Raw genomic sequence first — 18,684 nt, forward strand, 5'->3', positions numbered from 1 at the left:
AGTACATGCGCTACTAACCTAATAGCTCAGAGATCTGGTTCATTATTATTGTGGAGGGGGGATCTTAGTGTGTATACTTTGTGTGTGTGTGTGTGTGTGTGTGTGTGAAGATGCCTGCGTATAGTGTACATTTGCAGACAAAGCAGTGATGTATCCCCCAAAGTGCAGTGGATGTCCCAGATAGAGCGATCAAGCAGCATGATTATAATGTATTACTGTAATATCACCACAAAGATAAGCATGAGATATTATATGTGTGCATAATAGCACACATTACAACTCTCATTTATCACTTCTTCCACCACCAACAGTAGCTCAAACCCAAATTCTCCCTTCTTTTTCTCCCTGTTTTACAGTATGTACTAACACACACACACACACACACACACACACACACACACACACACACTTTGTATTATTCATGTCTTCTGTGTCAGAGCAAAACAGGATGATGTCAGGGTCTATTTTAAAAGCTTCCTGTACTCACATCACCGGACTCTTTGGGAGCTTTCTGCCCTCTACCTGTCGCCATCTTTTCCAATCGAAACAGCACGTGAGTGAGTAAAGTGCATCACTTCCTGTGCGGCTGATCAGTCAAGCATCTGCATTGCACTGCAGTGATGAGGTGTTTTGACATCAGTTTGAAGTATTTATTTAGTATTTGAAGTAATGCGTAGTTTATTCTTTTTTTTTTGGAACTTCTTTTTATTTTGTTTTCATATCAGTCTTACAGTGCATCAAAACTAATTCTTACATTACCTTAGGTAGAAAAATATGTCAGCATGTTCAAAAAGTCCATGGTTTGAAGATATGGTTTACAAGGATCAATTACCCAGGCAATAATAAACAACATCATGAAATAGTATAGTTCAGATTACAAGGGAAACACAACAAACAAACATGAAATAAAATAAAATGAAGAAAATATATGTATATGCACATATACACAAACATACATACACACATACATACATACACTATACTAGGTGAAGATGCAACGCAACTGGAGTCCAACTATTGATGAATATTTCTGATTTTAGATGTAAAACTGCAGTGGTATATTCCATCTGATACACCTCTTGGACTCTATCCCTCCATTGGGCTATTGTGGGGGGCTGCGGCTTCAACCAGGAGGCCGTTAAAACTTTATTTGCAATTAGGAGCAATGTCCTTAACAGTTTTGTCTGGCTATCTTCCAGGGAATCCTCAGGCATTATGCCCAGTAAAAAATTTAATGGTTCCATTGGTAGGTCAATAGCTAAGCATTGTTTTATTTCTTTTTGTATATTTTTCCAATATTCTGATAGTACTGGACAGTCCCAGAATATATGCGTGTGGTCCCCCAGTAAGCCACAGCCCCTCCAGCACTCAGGTGGAGTGTTACTCCACTTTGATGTAACAAGTGGTGTTCTGAAATACCTCACTTTTAACTTCCAACCATATTCCCTCCAACTGGGACTATGTGTTACTTTATGACCCTGTTCAAATGAAGTCTCCCATTGTTTATCAGATATTATTGTATTCATCTCCAGTTCCCACTTTTCTTTTATATCCAAATTGTTGTCACCTAGATCTTCTTGTAGTGCCTTATATAAGTATGATATAATTTTTTTTGTTACTGCACCTTGAATGAATAAAACAAAAAGATGTTCTATTTTAGATGGTAGGGAACAAAGCTTTTCCCATTCTTTATGTTTCTTTAGGTAATCTCTTATTTGTAAAAATCTGAAAAAGTCTTCATTTGCTAAATCATATTTTTCTTTAAGTTGTTCAAATGGCCTTAAAACAGTTCCTTCAAATAGCTGGTCCAAAATTGTTAAGCCCTTGTCTTTCCATCTTTCAAAACCTTTATCAATTGTTGCTGGAATGAAATCAGTATTTTTAGCTATGCGTATCACCCTAGATATGGTCATAGGTAGATGCATTTTTTTTCTTACAGTAGACCATACTCTTAAAGTATTTTTGACCCATATGTTTGTAAGCTTTTTCATCCTATCGGTATCTAAGTTAAGGAATGGGAGAGAATTCAATGAGATATCTAGGCATTCAGACTGTTCCATTCCTACCCAAACAGTATCATTTTCCTGAGTTACCCAAGAAGCCATAGCTCGCAGCTGGGCGGCCCAATAATATTGTTTTAAATTAGGTAAGTTCAGGCCTCCGTTGATTTTTGTACATAGTAGTCTTCTAAACTTAAGTCTTGGTGGTTTACTTTGCCATAAGAATTTAGAAATCCATCTTTCTATAGTATTAAAGGTAGCTGAGGGGACAAGAATAGGCAAAGACTGGAAGAGAAAGAGCAGTCTAGGGAGGATGTTCATCCTAATAGTCTCCACTCTTCCCAATAAAGAAAGTGGCAATATTTCCCATCTTATAAGATCTGCTTTTATATTATTCATCAACTTCCCATAGTTAGCTGTGAAAAGTTGTGATAGGTCTGTGGTAAGAATTATTCCTAAGTATCTGAATCTTTGTGCCCGTCGAAATTGAAGTCTTCCTGTTAATTGCGTTGGCCACTGCCCCTTTAACATCATAGCTTCAGATTTGGATTCATTAATTTGATATCCAGAGAGTTCACCATACTCTTTAAGAGTGTTCATTAGAGCAGGTACAGAGACATTAGGATCACTTATATAGGTTAAAATGTCATCGGCATATAGTGATATTTTATGTTCTGTGTTTCCCATATCCAATATCCCTTTTATTTTCTCATTCTGTCTAATAGCTGCAGCTAAGGGTTCAATGTTTATAGCAAAAAGTAGGGGGCTAAGACAGTCTCCCTGTCTCACTCCTCGCTGTAAATCAAAAAATTCAGAGCAGCATCCATTCACTCTAACTCGTGCTTTTGGCCGCTTATAAATAGTTGTCATCCATCTTATAAATTTTGAGTTAAAGCCCATCTCTGATAGTGTCCTGAACAGAAACTCCCAATTCACAGTGTCAAATGCCTTCTGTGCATCAAAGCTTATAAGCATTGATGTCTGTTTATTTTTCTTTGCACAGGTAATCACATTTAGAGTTCTCCTAATATTATTAGCACCCTGTCTGCATGGAATAAACCCTGTTTGGTCTGATTTAATAAGTGATCCAATGTGTCTTTGAACTCTTTGCGCTAAAATACTTGTCAACAGTTTCTGATCATTACACAACAGGCTAATGGGTCTGTATCCTTCACATAGTGTTGGATCTTTTCCTTCCTTATGTATCACAGATATAATAGCTTGTGACCAGGTCTCAGGAGGGTCACTCTTGGAGAGAGCATATCTGAACACCTCAGTTAGTACTGGCGCCAGGTCATTTATAAAGCACTTATAAAATTCTCCAGGAAGACCGTCAACTCCTGGAGATTTATTATTTTTTAATTTCTTTATTGCATTTCTTATTTCAGCTTCCGCTATAGGTGATATCATTTGTGATGCAGCCTCCTGCGATAGTGTGGGGAGCTTTAGTTTTTTAAGGAAGATGTTAGTGTTATCAGTTGTCATTTGTGACCTTGGTTCTGTGTATAAGTTATGATAGAATGTTGCAAATGCCTCTACAACTTCTTTAGGGTGTGATACTATTTTACCATTTTTTGGATGGATTACTTTAGCAACTGTTCGATTAGCCTGAGCTTTACGAAGTTGAAAAGCTAGGAGACGGCTAGCTCTGTTTCCATTCTCATAGTATCTTTGTTTTGTGAATCTTAGAGCTCCTTCTGCCTTCAATGATAACAATTTGTCTAAAGCTTTTCTTGCTTCTTTAAGCTCAGTAATAGTAGCCTCTGTTGAACCTACACCTTTGTGTTGTTCCTCTAACAATTTTATTTTATTTTCTAGGACCAGCTGTTCCTCCATTCGCATTCTCTTCAGTTTGGATGAAATCTGTATTATCTTCCCTCTCATAACTACTTTTGCACCCTCCCATAATATTGCAGGATTGACTTCTCCGTTATCGTTTAACTCAAAATATTCTTTTAAATGTTGCCTCAGTTCTTCAACAGTTTCTGTATTATTCAGTAATGATACATTCATTCTCCAATACTTAAAAAAAGAAAGTGTTCCTAAGTGTAATGTCAACATGATGGGAGCATGGTCACTTAGAGTTATGGGTTCAATATGACAATCAATTACCTTATACATATGATGTGGGGAGATGCAGAAAAAATCAATTCTGGAATAACTGTTGTGCACATTGGAAAAGAAGCTGAAGTCTTTCACTTTGGGATTTTTAACTCTCCAAGGGTCAACAAGTCCCAATTCAGACATGAAATTATTTATCATATGCGTTTTAGGGCTTGTAGGCCCTCTTTCCATTGGCGTCCTATCCATCCTTCCATCTTGAATTGCATTAAAGTCTCCTCCTATGATCAACATTCCTTTGGAATTAGCTGTTACAGTGTTTGCCAGCTCCTTGAAAAAACTTGGATCATGCTCATTTGGAGCATAGACATTTATAATTGAAAACTCAAGTTCTCCCACACTTCCCACTACCATTACAAATCTTCCTAAATTATCCTGTATCACCTTTTCAGTACTGAAAGCCAAAGTTCTATTTATTAAAATGGCCACCCCTCTTTTTCTTCCATGTGACGCGCTGTATACTAGGTTCACCCATTCCCTTCTTAGTTTCAGATGTTCACTATCACTTAAGTGAGTCTCTTGTAGCATAGCAATTGAGCAATGTGTTTTTTTCAACTGATTGAATATTTTTTTTCGTTTTATAGGATGGTTTAAACCACGGACATTGTAACTGACTATATTTAATTTATCCATATTGATGACTGTATCCCTTCATATCCTTGAAATGAACATCCCCATTTCTGACATATAATAATGCACTGAATATGACTGCAAGTATACAACTGACATGTAAATTTAAGCAAACTAAAGAACAAGAACACACTGTCAACAGGAAGAAAGAACTGACTTCCAAAAAACCCGACTGATTTTAAACACATCAGTCTCAACAAGGACAGAGAGCTGTGACTGGTCTCTCCGGGGGTGTGCACCCTGTGCGTGAGGCTATATGCAAGTCAAACGTCTTTGTTATAGCCAATGGGCAGAGTCGCCAAAAAGTCGAAAATAAATAGGGGAAAAGAAACAGAAAAAACTCCTCCGGTGAGGAGAGTCTATTCTTACATATTTTACCTCGTTTTCATTGTATGTACTAGCCAGAACATGTCCATCTCACCATTACAAAAACATAATAGCCTAACTGCTATGCCTGAAATAGGAACCGATATTCACTTACGGCACCTGGTAGGTTAAGCTTAGGAGCGTTAGTCTTTATGGAGTAGGCTCTTCAGGTCTGCGTTGGTCATCACGTTGTGCTTATGTGCTGTAGCAGTCCAGTTGTTCTGTAGAAGTTCAGTGAGAAGAGTTTCCCGTTCGTCCCGCTCGACATGGATACCCAGGTTCTTGAGAGTTTCGGCTGCATCTCCGAGGGTTGCGAAGGTCTTCACGCCAGAGTCTAGATGGATTTTTAGCTTTGCTGGGAATGGCGATTGTGCTTTGATGTTCTTCTCTTTCAGTTGTCTAATCACATCCCTAACGTGTTTGCGTTTCTTCTGAATGTCAGCGGTGTAATCTTGGTCAAAGAAAATCTTCTGATCGTTGTGTGTTACTCCTCCGCGACGTTTCCATGCTTCTTGAATTACCATCTCCTTGACCCTGTAGTCCAGAAATCGAACGATGATGGACCGGGGTGGATTCTTCGGGTCTCTCGGTTTCATAGTTAGCGAGCGGTGTGCCCTCACTATGTTTAGGTTCAAGTCCCCAGGCAGCGCAAGTGATGTTCGGATAAGGTCACTGATGAAATCCAACATGTTGCTGTTAATTTCTTCATCCTCTTTCACACCATAGATGCGTAGGTTATTCCTTCTCGCTCTTGACTCAAGATCCTCACACTTGGCAGCCATGCTAGCTTCTCGGTGTAGCAGATATCGGAGGGCCCTTTCGTTTCTTTGAGTTTTTTCTTCCGCCTCACCTATTCTCTCTTCGTAGTCTGTCATTCGTTGTTCGAGTTGTGTAGTTCTGTCTGCCACCTCACTAAGAGCAGTTTCCACCCTTGTTAGGGATTCTTTGGTGTCCTTTGAGGCTTCAGCGTGCTCGTGCCTTAATGTGCGTAATTCTGCTAACACTGCAGCCATGCTGTCTTCGCTAAGCCCAGGGTCAGTCGGCTGATCTTTAGGCGTTTTCGGTGGTTTGTTGGATTTTTTTTCCGTTTCTTTTCGAAGGCTCGCCATAATGATGAGTTTATATATCTATTTTTTATTTGAAAAGAGAGTAGTAATAATGTTTTGGCTAGTGTATCAAGACTCTCCTCGGGAGCTCTGAAATCAGGCTCTTGCCTTGGTCATGACGTCACCGGAAGTCCGCGTAGTTTATTCTAATGAGAAGTGCTCTTATGTCTTGCCAAAAGATGAGAAAATGAAAAGCACTTCCATGGCTGCATTAGCTGAGATTAGCATCGGGCCTGGAAGCAGGAAAAACAGCTTTCAAAAGGACAATAGAAAAATAACATTTTGTGGTTTTACTGGTAGTTATGTGCTGTAGTTATCTTCACAAACAACAGTTAAATCCATCCATCCAGCTCTTCTGTGATGCGTCTCCAGTCGTTGGCCTGACAGCTTGGTTGGAAGTTTCTGCTCCTAAAACCACAAATAGTTGCTTCTGTATTTCTATTCATGTGTATATTAAGCAACAAGATATGTGTAATTTATAGACCTTAAGGGGTGCTGGTCCTGTCTTTTAAGTACTTTTGAACCTTGGACAGAGCGGGGCTAGCTGTTGCCCCCTGCTTCCAGGCTTTGTGCTAAGCTAAGCTCCTGGCTTTAGCTCCACACTGAATGCACAGACCTGCGAGTGGTATCAGTCTTTTTATCTGAACTCTTGGCAAGAAAGTGAGGAAGCTGAACTATTCCTTCAAAACTAACCCTCAAGTATTAGATGTCAGAGCTCTGACGGCGCTCGATTCGCGTTTGGGCCACATGTTAGATTTTAGCGCAGCCGTGTTGCTGCATACTTGTTTGGACGGCGGCTTCTCTGCAAGCATAGTTTTTCACCCTCGACAAGGGCTGTTCGTACACTAAACACAGCACTTTGTGATTCCAGAAAACCCAGTGTATACAGTACAGCTACTAAACTGAACACACAGTGGTATTATAGTCAGAGAGAACTGTCTGCCACAGAGACACAGTGCACTAAAAACACACAATGCTTTCATTGCCTGGTACTGGATCTGAGACTTGGCCTAAATAAAGCATAAATCAGGTCTCGGAAGTGGGTTATTTGTTTGAATTTAAATGCGGCAAAAAAAAAGTAACTGCACTGCTTACCTGGTGCTCAAAGATAACTACATTAACTAATTAAATCATTTTAATGTCCAGAAACAACAACAACACAACATGTGATCTAAAAATAGCATCTGTTTGTGCAGGAACCTGCATTTTCTGCCGTTGCGTCTCTTTTGCCGCGCTAACTAAGCAGCATCCCGACACAAGAAAACACTGTTCCACTCACTGTCTCATTAGTGTGAGAGAGGAAGAGGATAAAAGAAGCGGAGGATGAAGGGTGATGGGCAGAAGTGGTCAGGGGAGAAGGGCTGCTGGGACTATTTGCATTCAGCTCTTGTGGTATGATTAAGAGGTGTGTTATGAACACGTAACCTTGTTGGCATCGATCACGCGCCTTGCCTGCGCAGCGTTGATCGGAAGAGACCTCTCAACACAAAACTCATACGTCAATGCTAAATGGATTATCGTCTCGCTCTCTCTTCTCTGCAGTACGCTGCTCTCATACACTGTAAAAACCCAGCTTTAAAAAACAAGGAAAAAAAATGGAGAGATGTCACGTAAAATAATCAAAATTAGCTGCTGATAGGACAGGGACATTTCTCTTACCCAGATTTTATTATATATTTATACATCTACTCTCAGAGAACCCACAGTTATCGTAAAAATAGTGCAGCCAGGCTAAAAACAAGTGCATTTGTATAGATACATAAAAATTCTGACATCAACGAAGCAGTTTTGTACTTGTCAGTGTTGATCAAGCAGGTTTATGACTCTGGAAGCTCCAGTTTGAGTCTCTGAGTTACTCAGAACTCGCAATAAAATCTCAGTCAGTTCTAACATCTTATTAAGATAATTAAGGGCAGAAAAGCTTGAAGGATGAAACCTCGTCTGTGGCACTGAAGGCACAAGTAAGAAAGAGTGTTGGATCATCAAACAGTGTCTGAACGTCCCCCAAACACCCACACACACACACACATTGTCGATGATATCTGTGTTATCTGGCAATTTTTCCAACTTTACAGAAAAGGCAATACAAGCAGCTGGTATTCAGTGCAGCACAACTGTGTGTGAGACTGACTCAGTGAATGAACATGTCGCCCAGAGCAACAGCGTGGCTCACTGATGGATTCTGGATAAAAATGGAGGATTAAGATATATCAGACTTTGAATACACAAACACTTTTTTAGAGGTCCACTTAATTGCTGCTGTTATTCTTTTCATGGAATTTGTCGAGAAGAAGAGAAGATCTTTGAAATGTGTCTTTGTGGTGTCAGTGTTTGCTTGGAAGCAGGGTGATACAGTTTGTCTGTGTCCATCCGAAATTACTGACTGCACACAGTGAGCAATACATCATTTAATTCATTTTTCTTTCAAAGCTGTGATGCTTGGTGAATTAACTAACGTGTTGTGTTTCACACACTCTGAAGTGTAGCATTTTGCCACAGAATGAGTGCTCAGAGTCTGGCTTGTTAAAATGAGGGTTATGGTTGCAGGGCTTTGGTTTGAGCCCAAACAGCGAAGCTTGCTCATATATTTTAATGATCCTGGCTCTCCGAACCGGGGTCTGTACTTACCATCCGGCCTACAGATTTAAAGCCAACCCTTCTTTTAAATTAGCCTGAACCCGCGATCTCATGCACACAAACACACGTCCTTGGACAGCATTTGATCCACCGGTATTCAAAGGAGCGATGGATGGATTTGTAATGATACAGCATATGGTGCGGCTTCATCACCGAGCAGCGTAATTACCTTTCATGTTGTGTTTACACTGACTGACTTCAAAGTCTTTGTTTATTTTTTAGGAATATATGTTTTCCAAAGCCTGTGCATCTTATTAAATGCTGCATTATGCAGAGCGTTTCCCTTGAAACCATTATTTCTGCACACATTGCTTTGATACACGTAGAGTATTGCTTTGAAGCTAAAAGCTCTCTCTCTCTGTCCCTCACTCCCTCTCTTGCTCTCTTTCTCCCTGTCATGTTTTCTCTTTCCACTTCTGTCTTATCCTCCGTTATCCTCTTCATCTCGCTAACTCTTCCCTCTTTCCTCATTTCCTCAGTGGGGCGTTTGTTGATTGAGTTCAGCTCCCAGATGACGATGGAACGAGTGCAGAAAGAAAACCCCAATGTGACGGAGGGAGGCCGCTACACGCCTCCTGACTGTCGGCCTAGATGGAAGGTCTGTTATATGTCTGACAGTCTGTACTTCACATATTTTAATTAAATTATGCAGTCTCACACTTTTTATAATGGGGGCCCATATCTGCCAGCATAAGAAATAAAGAGCAACAAGTTATGCATGATACACATATTTTCATGGTGAGTCAAAATCATGGGATATGAAAAGTTATTAATTATTGCACCAAAGATAATGAGTCAGATTAATGAGCTAGTGAATCAAGAAGTTACTCAATCGAAATGGCGAGTAACAAGGTTAAAATTTTGACTTACTGTCTCACTCGCCTGACTCGCTCAGAAAAGTTCTCACGTTTTATTTTAGCACATCTTACTTTTGATCTGTTTGAATTGGGCTTCCATATTTTCTCTCGGTATCAGATTAAATTTAGAAAGGCAAAGCAGAAGCCTGTGCAGAATAGCAGTCTGGCAGGCGGCTTCAAACACTAGTCTCACAGTGCATGCAGCATCATATTTGGTCCAAAAAAAAAAAAAAGAAGATGAGTCTGTTTAAGTGTTTGAAGTCTTTCTCTACACAACACTTCACTTGGGTCAGGGTGCCTCAGTTCACAGCAAAGATAAAACTAAATAGGCGCACCCATCACAAATCCTAACTATACAGAAACCAAGGTCAGTTTGCTGCCAGTCTTCATCTGAGAGCAAAATTACCATGAATTTACACGGTAATATCAGTTCAGCCTTGGGCTGCTTGTATAGCTGAGAGCGACTCACCTAAAGCACAGACATACAGGACGGCCTCAGATCTGCAGAGTCATTTAGAGCTTCTTCATCGAGCTGCTTCATTCGTAATGAATGAGAACCAACTTTATGTACACTGTGACATTAACCAGGGGGACTGTCAACGGAAGTGGCTTTCTGGTGCAGAACAGTTCACCGTAGGATGAGACAAAGCTCATTTAAGCATAATTACCGAAACAAACACTCTTTGGAGATCTGAAAGAGAAAGACTTCAGACTGTGCCCCTTGACTCGTTAGACTTGTGTCTTGTTTTCTCTGCCAGCATTGATTTAATTCTGCTTTTGAATGGTTCTCCATCCAATAGAAATATGGTGGAGCTTTACTGTAAATGTTCCCGTTGAATACAAACAAACTACCGACTGAAACTGTCCCTGTTGTTTAGGTGGCCATCATCATCCCGTTCCGTCACAGAGAAAATCACCTAAAGTACTGGCTCCACTACCTCCACCCAATCCTCAGGCGGCAGAGGATTGACTACGGCATCTACATCATCAACCAGGTAGGTCAGGCAGGGGGTCCTGAATGCACGTATACTGCAAAGTAAGGCCAGTTTCCAGGCCAGGATCCTCTGGCTGTAGCCTTTATATACATCAGCTATTCGTTATATAAAGTTTGCATGTGAAAAGAAATGGTGAGGACTAAAAGAAAGAGAGCGGAGGCTCGAGTCGGCCTCTGGCGACTAGCTCGAGCGCGGGCTGCACAAGCAGCCGGCCCGGTGACGTACGTCAAACACGTTCTTGTTCAAGTTTTGTTCTTTGTGGTTGGTCTAAAAAGGAAACAGTCTCGAGGGTAAAGCCTTAACAGTTCTCACTAAGAGACAAGTGGGCAAACAGGAGCAGGCTCCCTCTCAGTCCAACTGTAGCTCAGCAAAGTGGACGTCCCAGTGCTGTTTCACAGCAGCTCTAATGCTGTGCTTAAGTCATATAGGATGGATGAAGCAGATTCCCACATTAAAGACTTGTGTTCACATCATCAAGATGGTTGGAGTGTGTTATGTGAGGGTGGAATATTGCTGCAGTGACAATATACCTCCATATGCATTCAATTTTGGTTTAATTATGTTGAACTTGGTCCTTGGCTGATGTGAGACATCCATATTTGTTCAGTTTTCAGGCACTTCCATATGAGTAAACACCAAGTTGAATAATAAGGAGCTTTTAAAGAAAATGAGAAAGGAAACTCAGGATATTACAGTAACCATGATGTGACCTGTATGTGGCAATATTACACCTGAGTGTCTGAGTTAATTGATAAGCCCTGCCCACTACCGGCCAGCCAGAAAAAGCAATCAGAGCAGACTGGGCTTTTTAGTAGAAGGCCTTAAAGAGGCAGGCAGGAAATCAGAGCGTTTCAGACAGAGGGTGAATACAGGTGCTGCAGCAGTGGACTATATGAGAACAATGTGTTTTTGAATGTAAACATGTAAACATGCATGCAAACTTTTTTACTTAAAATAAAAATATCAATCTGAAAATGAGCATAATATTGGACCTTTAAAGAGCCGGGCAGGTCAGGGAATTAAAATCCCCCTACGGAAAACCTGTGTGAACAGAAAGACCACATGCAAGTGAACAAGCATTTCTCAAACATGACAAGTTCACGGCTCATGTAAATGTAGATCAGATGAGCGGGAGGAATGTGCACCTTCCTCTCAGCATGCAAACCAGAAGGAAATTACATATTGTGATTGGAGAAAGTAGGCTGACATCTACAAGCTGCTTGTTTTATCCAACCAAGAGTCCAACATGTCCAAGACATTCAGTGCTAAAGAAAAACTGCAAAGCAGCAAATCCTCACATTTGAGATTTGACTAGAGCCAGAATTTTTAATAGATTTTTTGCCTCCATCAGCATTCAAAATGTTCAAATTGAGAAAATTTCTACTTTCTCAAGCTCCAGTGTGTGATCGCATGCAAAGTAGGTCATAGGCAGGAAATATGAATAATCATTGCTTGCAAAGACCTCAGTTTGATGATAAACAGGCCAAGGCTGTAGGAATATCTTATTGCAAGTTCAAATTACTGTATGATGAGAACTAGACGTGAACTAGATCTGTCAGCTCAGGTTAGGTTCTGAGTAGTGAAAGAATAATTAAAACGCCGTTTCCAACATCAGGTATTTCAAATCATTATTATGGTGGAAAACGTCTATTATTGCGCGTCGAAGCTGAGAACAAGTCAATTTGCAGGTGCTCAAACCCCTAAAGCCCTCTTTTCCCATCCCCAACTTCATCGACTGTCTCATCCGCTGACAAAAACCCATCTGCAGAGTAAATCAGCAGCATATTTACTTTCACCGCTCTCAGTTCAGCTGAAGCACAAGGAGCTTGATTTTCTAAGCAATGTTGCGAGAGAGTGTGTGCGCGTCTTCCACACTGCTTTGGGTGAGAGTTCTTCTCCTACATTATGGGTAATGAGCTCTTCTTTCTGCCCTTTCTCTCCCCTGTGGGCCATGCGCAACGCCTTAATCACTCCCCCTGTGGAACAGACCTTTGGTTCCGCCTGCCCTGCTGTGCTCTGCTCTTGATATGGCTATGTTCCAGTGTCTTACTCTCTCGGTCTCACTTTTACACTTTTACACACATAAACACGCATCTCCTCTCCGAGCGTCTCTCAGTCTTTCTAAGTCAAATGTGAAGCTGTTAGCGAGGGTAAGCAGGGTGTGCAGAGCCGTTAGAGTGGGCGCAACATTTGTGGCATTTTTTAGCTAACCTTCACTTTCCTGTCTTTTCTCTCAGAGTGGGCTTTTTCTATTTAACGTCAAATTCAGTTTCATCCGGAGGGAGCGGAGCTCGCTCAGACGTCTTCACACGTACATGTATTTTTCATCGAATATATGACCAGCGCCAGAATGTAACTAAGTACGTTTACCCAAGTAGAAATCTGAAGTACTTAAGTATTTTATGCAACGTTATACTTCTACTATACTGTTTACTCCACCGCATTTGTCTGACAGCTTCAGTTAGTAGCTACTTTTCAGATTACAGTTTTTCATGCCCTTCCTGTCCAGAGAAAACCATGTATCTCATTATTTTGTGATTTTTTTTTTTAATGTGAACCTTTTTCCTTTATGGGTTGAGGAAATTCTTCTACCTCTTTAGCTAAATAAACAAAAACGTGTATTAGCTGGCAAATGCATCATCAATGTATGAGAAAAGTTGACTTTTTAGAGATACGTGGTTCTCACAATGCTACAAACATATGATGATCTTATAGAATATGATGCATTGCTGTAGATTTAACTACCTAACAGTATGTGAAGAAGTCAAAATGAGCTGAACCTTAAACATCTACAGCATTAAAATGCAACATACACATTATTGCAGCAGTGATATTGATGCGGCAACATCATATATAAAAGTAAAACACTGTCAGGGAGCATTTTAATGCACAGTGAGTACTTTATGTACCGACTTACATATCTTTACTTAATTAAGGTTTTGAATGCAGGACTTTGACTTGTGGAGTATCGTCACAATGTAGTGTTAGTATTTTGACTTAAAGTAAAGGCTCTGAATACTTCTTCCATCATTGACTATGACTGGAGCTACGTTCATTTCACCCATTTCCCACTTGTCTCAAATCAGTTTGAACTTTGGAAGTTCTACAAAAGTGAAAATGAATAATAAAAATGATAACTGTGATAAACTTCATTTAGCAGCTTTCAAAACAAAGTGTGTGCTTTATGTGGAAAAAACAACGTTTGCACTGTAATTCAATAAATCCAGGCAAGGAACAAATACGATAAGAGAAAAACAGTAAAACAAACAAATGCAAGATATTGAAACTGAAAAAATACAACTTTAAGCATTTAAACATTAATCAAAGTCTTTTTCAAAAAGGCTGTTCAGCCTCTCACACTAAAAGAATTATTGAAAACATGGTAGTTTGGATGAACCATATGTGAAAGCCCACTTCTTGCTTTTGTCCCTGGAAATCACGAAATTGTGTTGAGCTGAAAAGCATCAATTTCATTTCATTCAGAAGCAAGGACAGTTATAGGATAAGGACTTCCGGCACAGGAGGTGAAATCCTCCGTCCTCCAGCTGAAGGACAGCCTGCTCATTGAGCGAGTTGCCCCAGACTCTGGCTCTCCTGTTGTGTTCTTTCTGCCCACAGAGGTCTTAATGTAACGTCACACCGTGAAGTGATATGATTTTACAGTCGACAGCGACGACAGTAGAGCTGCTGCTGCATCTTCAGCTCTTCCACCTGCACTTCAAACAGATACTCATCCACCGCCTGGCTGTAATTATCTGCAAAACCATCACAAATTTTTCACCACTCAATGATTTAGAAGTTCAGAGAGGGCTTTGTTTGAAGTGGAAATTACTCTCGTGTATTTTTAAATGCATCTGAAAACCAGATATATTCTCTCTTGTAAGCTGCTATGCAGGTGCATGTTGTAGTGAGGTTAATTCCTGCCTCCTGTTTTTGGGTGAGCTCTGAACTGACCCAAAGATTTCCAGTGATTTCCAGCCCCGCTCCCCAGCCAGCGCTACTTCCTGTTTACAGTTAGCGTTCTTGAAAAGGAAATAGGGTGGTGGTTAATAGTTGGAGGTAAGCCTAGTGTATGTGTCAATGTCAATTAAATGAGATAGCAGTCAGTGGGCTAACCCAGTACAGTTCACACACAGAGACAAAGAACAACTCCTGTTAACTGTGGCTGCCGGTGGCTAGCTAGCTCAGTTAGCCGTGCCGTTAGCAGTCCTATTAGCTGACTCAAACTGGGAGCTTGAAGCAGCGGGGGAGTGTTGGTGTTTACATATTCGTGGCAGATATTTTACTTGTTTTAATGCGATTGTGGCATTTAACAGAGCTGTTTATTTGTTAGCCTAATAAAGCTAATTGAGCTAGTGCTTGCCGCCCTCGTCTCCCAGCTGGAGCTACTAGCTTATCTAACGCAGCTGCAACTGTCGTCATACGTCATCGACGTGAAATGTGAAATTCAGTGGGGCTTTAAAATATAACAGCTGGAGGAATCTGCTTCACCTCTGGTACCAGTCATAATGGACTGATCTTTAAAACTGTTCTAGACTGTTTCCAAAAGTACTGACTCATCAGCAACTGCTTAAGGGTGTAAAACTTTTGGTTTCTCCTTGATTGAAATTTAGATTTTATCCTAATTGGTAAGGAAGGGCATCTTGAGGTTATACATTTTTTATTCAGCAGTTGCTCATCTAATATTATCATTGTGTAATGTTGCAATTAGCTCCAAATCTGAGCACTGCTGCTGCACTTTTATACCCAGTATTTATGTGAGAATTGAACTCTGGCCAGAAGCTTCCTCCCCAAATTAGAAAAATGAATATGTTTCCCAGTCTGTACCCTCAGGCAGGTCTGTTTCCTTAAAAAACAAACAAAACTTAGGGGCATGCTTTAAAAATGTCCAATTATCTTTGCATTTCCTTGTGTTTTCTTCACTGTTAATGTCTTTCAAATCCTAAAACCTATGTGGATTTCCTTTCGAGAGGTCAGGCAGGAAGTCCCAGAAACAGGCCTTGAAGCAGGTAGACTACAAAGAGGATGGAGTCAGCAGATTGAGAGGAGTCGAATCAAAGCGACAGAGGTGGGATTTTGATGACAGGAAGTCCTGATACATCTGGCATGATGGCCGATTAATCCTTTACACCCGGCGCCACTTTCCGAGAGGACGACAGAGAGCACTTTTCCGTCGTGCTTGCTCGAGTGTTAAATGGGTGAAAGTCTGGAACCTTTTTAACACAGCTGCTGGAGGGGGATCGTCGCGGGGGTGGTGAGCGGTGATAATTTCCCCCCTCCAGTCTCATCCTCGCTAACAGATTGTGGCTGTCACGTCCTCAGAGTCAAAACAGTCGTTTTGTGGGGGGGCCTTGCTGATAAAAGCAAATGCTTTGGGGACACCTTTAAACATGCAAAGACACACATGCATGAACACACACATTCACAAATGAATGTCAGTGTTTCCCACACATACAGGTACAAACATCAACGGCCTGTCCAAGTATGTTCAAGCCTGCCTAAGGAGTGTGAAAATTGCAGCAAGCTGACACATATTGGACACCTGATACTATAAGAGTCAGAGACAGAGCTACACCCAGGCTGCTTTTAACCTGATGGTGTGATTTCTGCCGGTGATCACATGCGATTGATCGCACATGTGTCAACACGGCGTCCACATGATGTCACGGACACGCAGAAATGGAAACTTATTGCCAAATTACACAGATAAATATTCATCCCTGTAGCCTTGATTGCTGTTGCATAACTCTTGTATAACTATTCTGAATGCATTTAAAGCTTTTTTTGTGCAGTAATAAAACAAAAAGATGGGGGAATAATGGCATAAACAGTAAATGGAAAAAATATTCCGGCTGCAGTCTGTGTGGTCTGTTATGAATGGGTGCAGGCTGATGGTGGATTCTTAGCCTGAATCATTATCCCAGTCAGACCCTGTCCTTATAGAACTTTAAAAAAAAAAACAGTTTTGAGCTTCACACATTTACATTTCAATCACAGAGTCTTTAAATGGACTGAAACTTATAGACAATATTTCCCCCAGCTGATCAGAAGACTGTATAGCAACAGCAGCTGGTGGTCTTTAGAATATAATGGTCATTTATATCTAATGCTGGTTTTTCTTAACCGGAGAGTCACTTCAGTGCTTTGAGATTGAATTCTGTGGTAAACTGTTCCTAACCTAAGCTTTACTTACGATCTTTTTCCGAAGCTTTCAGCCATATCTTCTTCAGTGAATGTGGCAGTTTCTGTGGCAGTTTCCCAGAGCTCAAGGTAGCATCTTCAAATGTGCAGACCACAGAAACAAGACAAAGAAAAGCTTTAAATCCTCATGTTTAAGAAGCTGAAACCAACAATTTTTGGGCATGTTTTCCCTAAAAATGACTGACTACAAAACCTCACCCAGAATGCACCATGGCTTGAAACCGTTATTCGCTTAGCAAAATAGTTGCCCATTGATTTTCTGTCTGTCATTAAGGCTCTTGGCACTTTCTTGTGTATACCAGGAAATAGCATGATAGTAATGATTTCTGAATAAGGGCACAGGTCAAAGGTCGCATCCCAGTCTGAGCTACTAAAAAGCACCGCAAACTGCTTGTCGTTTCCTATTAAAACTGGCTGAATTCGTGCGGGCATGGCTTCAGGTCGAAGGCTGCTTCCTCTGCTCGCTGCGCCGTCCTGCTGCCGCTGTTTTTCTTCAAGCGGACATTTTTAAGCAGCTATCATCTCGCTCTGAAAAGCGGTGCTGCTGGTGAGGTACGGTGAGTAGGCGTTGCAGAGGGATCATGCGGAAAGTTATACAGCAACCTTGCTGTTCTGCCCTGCTGCTCTGTGTCCTCTCTGGCTGCCGAGGACCGGGGCCAACGTTTGTTTGTTGGCCGTCAGCTCATCATGTAAACTGGAGGAAAGCCCAGAGCGAGGGACGAAAAGAACAAAAAAGCAGGTGAGAAACACGGAGGGAGGGAGGTGAGTGACAGAAGTAATGAAGAAAGAAGAGCCATCTGCTGTTACGATTTTTATGGGAGCTCATCGTCCATCCGAGGCTGGCTATCATTATTGATTTATAACATCTAATACACTGCAGCTATAGGGGAAGACTATAAGGCACAAGCCACATTGTACTCAGCTTTTTGTTGTTTCTCCCCTCATATCTGTGCAGTGGTGGAAGAAGTACACAGATCCTTTACTTCAGGAAATAATCTGTAGCATTTTTTTTTTTGTTTTTACTTTATTGATCCCAAGACTGGGAAATTATTCTCTGCATTTAACCCATTACTGGGAAAACACACACACATGCAAACATGCACCATGCAGTGAAACACACACAGGAGAAGTGGGCTGCAATCAAGCGCCCGGGGAGCATATTGGGCCTTGCTCAAGGGCACATCAGCCAGCTAATGGAGGGGGAGGGAATACTCCACCACACCCACATTTTTCTGCCGGTCCGGATATACTTAAAGTATTAAAAGCAGAAGTAGTGGTTCTGTAGTAAAATGGTCCCTGTGACTGATATATTCTCATATATGACATTGAGTAATAAATACTAATGTAAGCAGCATTTTACTGCTGTAGCTGGTGGAGGTGGAGTGAGTTTTAACTACTTTATATACAGTGAGGTAGTTTAATGTAGTGCCTCCTAACCAAGTAGTCGGGCCCCTCAAAGAGTCACGAGATAAAAAAGAAGCAAATCTCTGCCTCATAAATTTGTATTTATCTTTTGGACCTCCTCGCCTGTTGGAGAAATATTCAATACTTTTCCCTCTTTCAGCCTCCAATAGTTATTAATTAAATCTGAGGAGTTTAGAGGGGAAATGTCTCTGAGGTCTTTTCAATCAACAATTATTCATATTTCCTGCCTGTGACCTACTTTGCATCCCATCATATACTGAAGCCTGAGAACATAGAAATTCACATTTGAATTTTCTCAATTTGTACATTTTGAATGCTGATGGAGGCAAAAAATCTATTAAAAATT

General features: G+C 40.9%; 1 protein-coding gene across 1 annotated transcript in view; it reads left to right on the top strand.

Annotated features, from left to right (window-relative positions):
* b4galt2 (UDP-Gal:betaGlcNAc beta 1,4- galactosyltransferase, polypeptide 2) overlaps window positions 1–18,684 on the top strand; it is a 148,735-nt gene that overhangs the window by 51,444 nt on the left and 78,607 nt on the right. Inside the window, exons 2-3 of the mRNA XM_041949589.1 lie at window positions 9,340–9,458; window positions 10,596–10,712. Coding sequence (XP_041805523.1) covers window positions 9,340–9,458; window positions 10,596–10,712 — 236 coding nt within the window. The remainder of the gene's footprint in view (window positions 1–9,339; window positions 9,459–10,595; window positions 10,713–18,684) is intronic.

This window comes from Chelmon rostratus, chromosome 12, assembly GCF_017976325.1.
Source record: "Chelmon rostratus isolate fCheRos1 chromosome 12, fCheRos1.pri, whole genome shotgun sequence".
NCBI classification, from domain to species: Eukaryota; Metazoa; Chordata; class Actinopteri; order Chaetodontiformes; family Chaetodontidae; genus Chelmon; species Chelmon rostratus.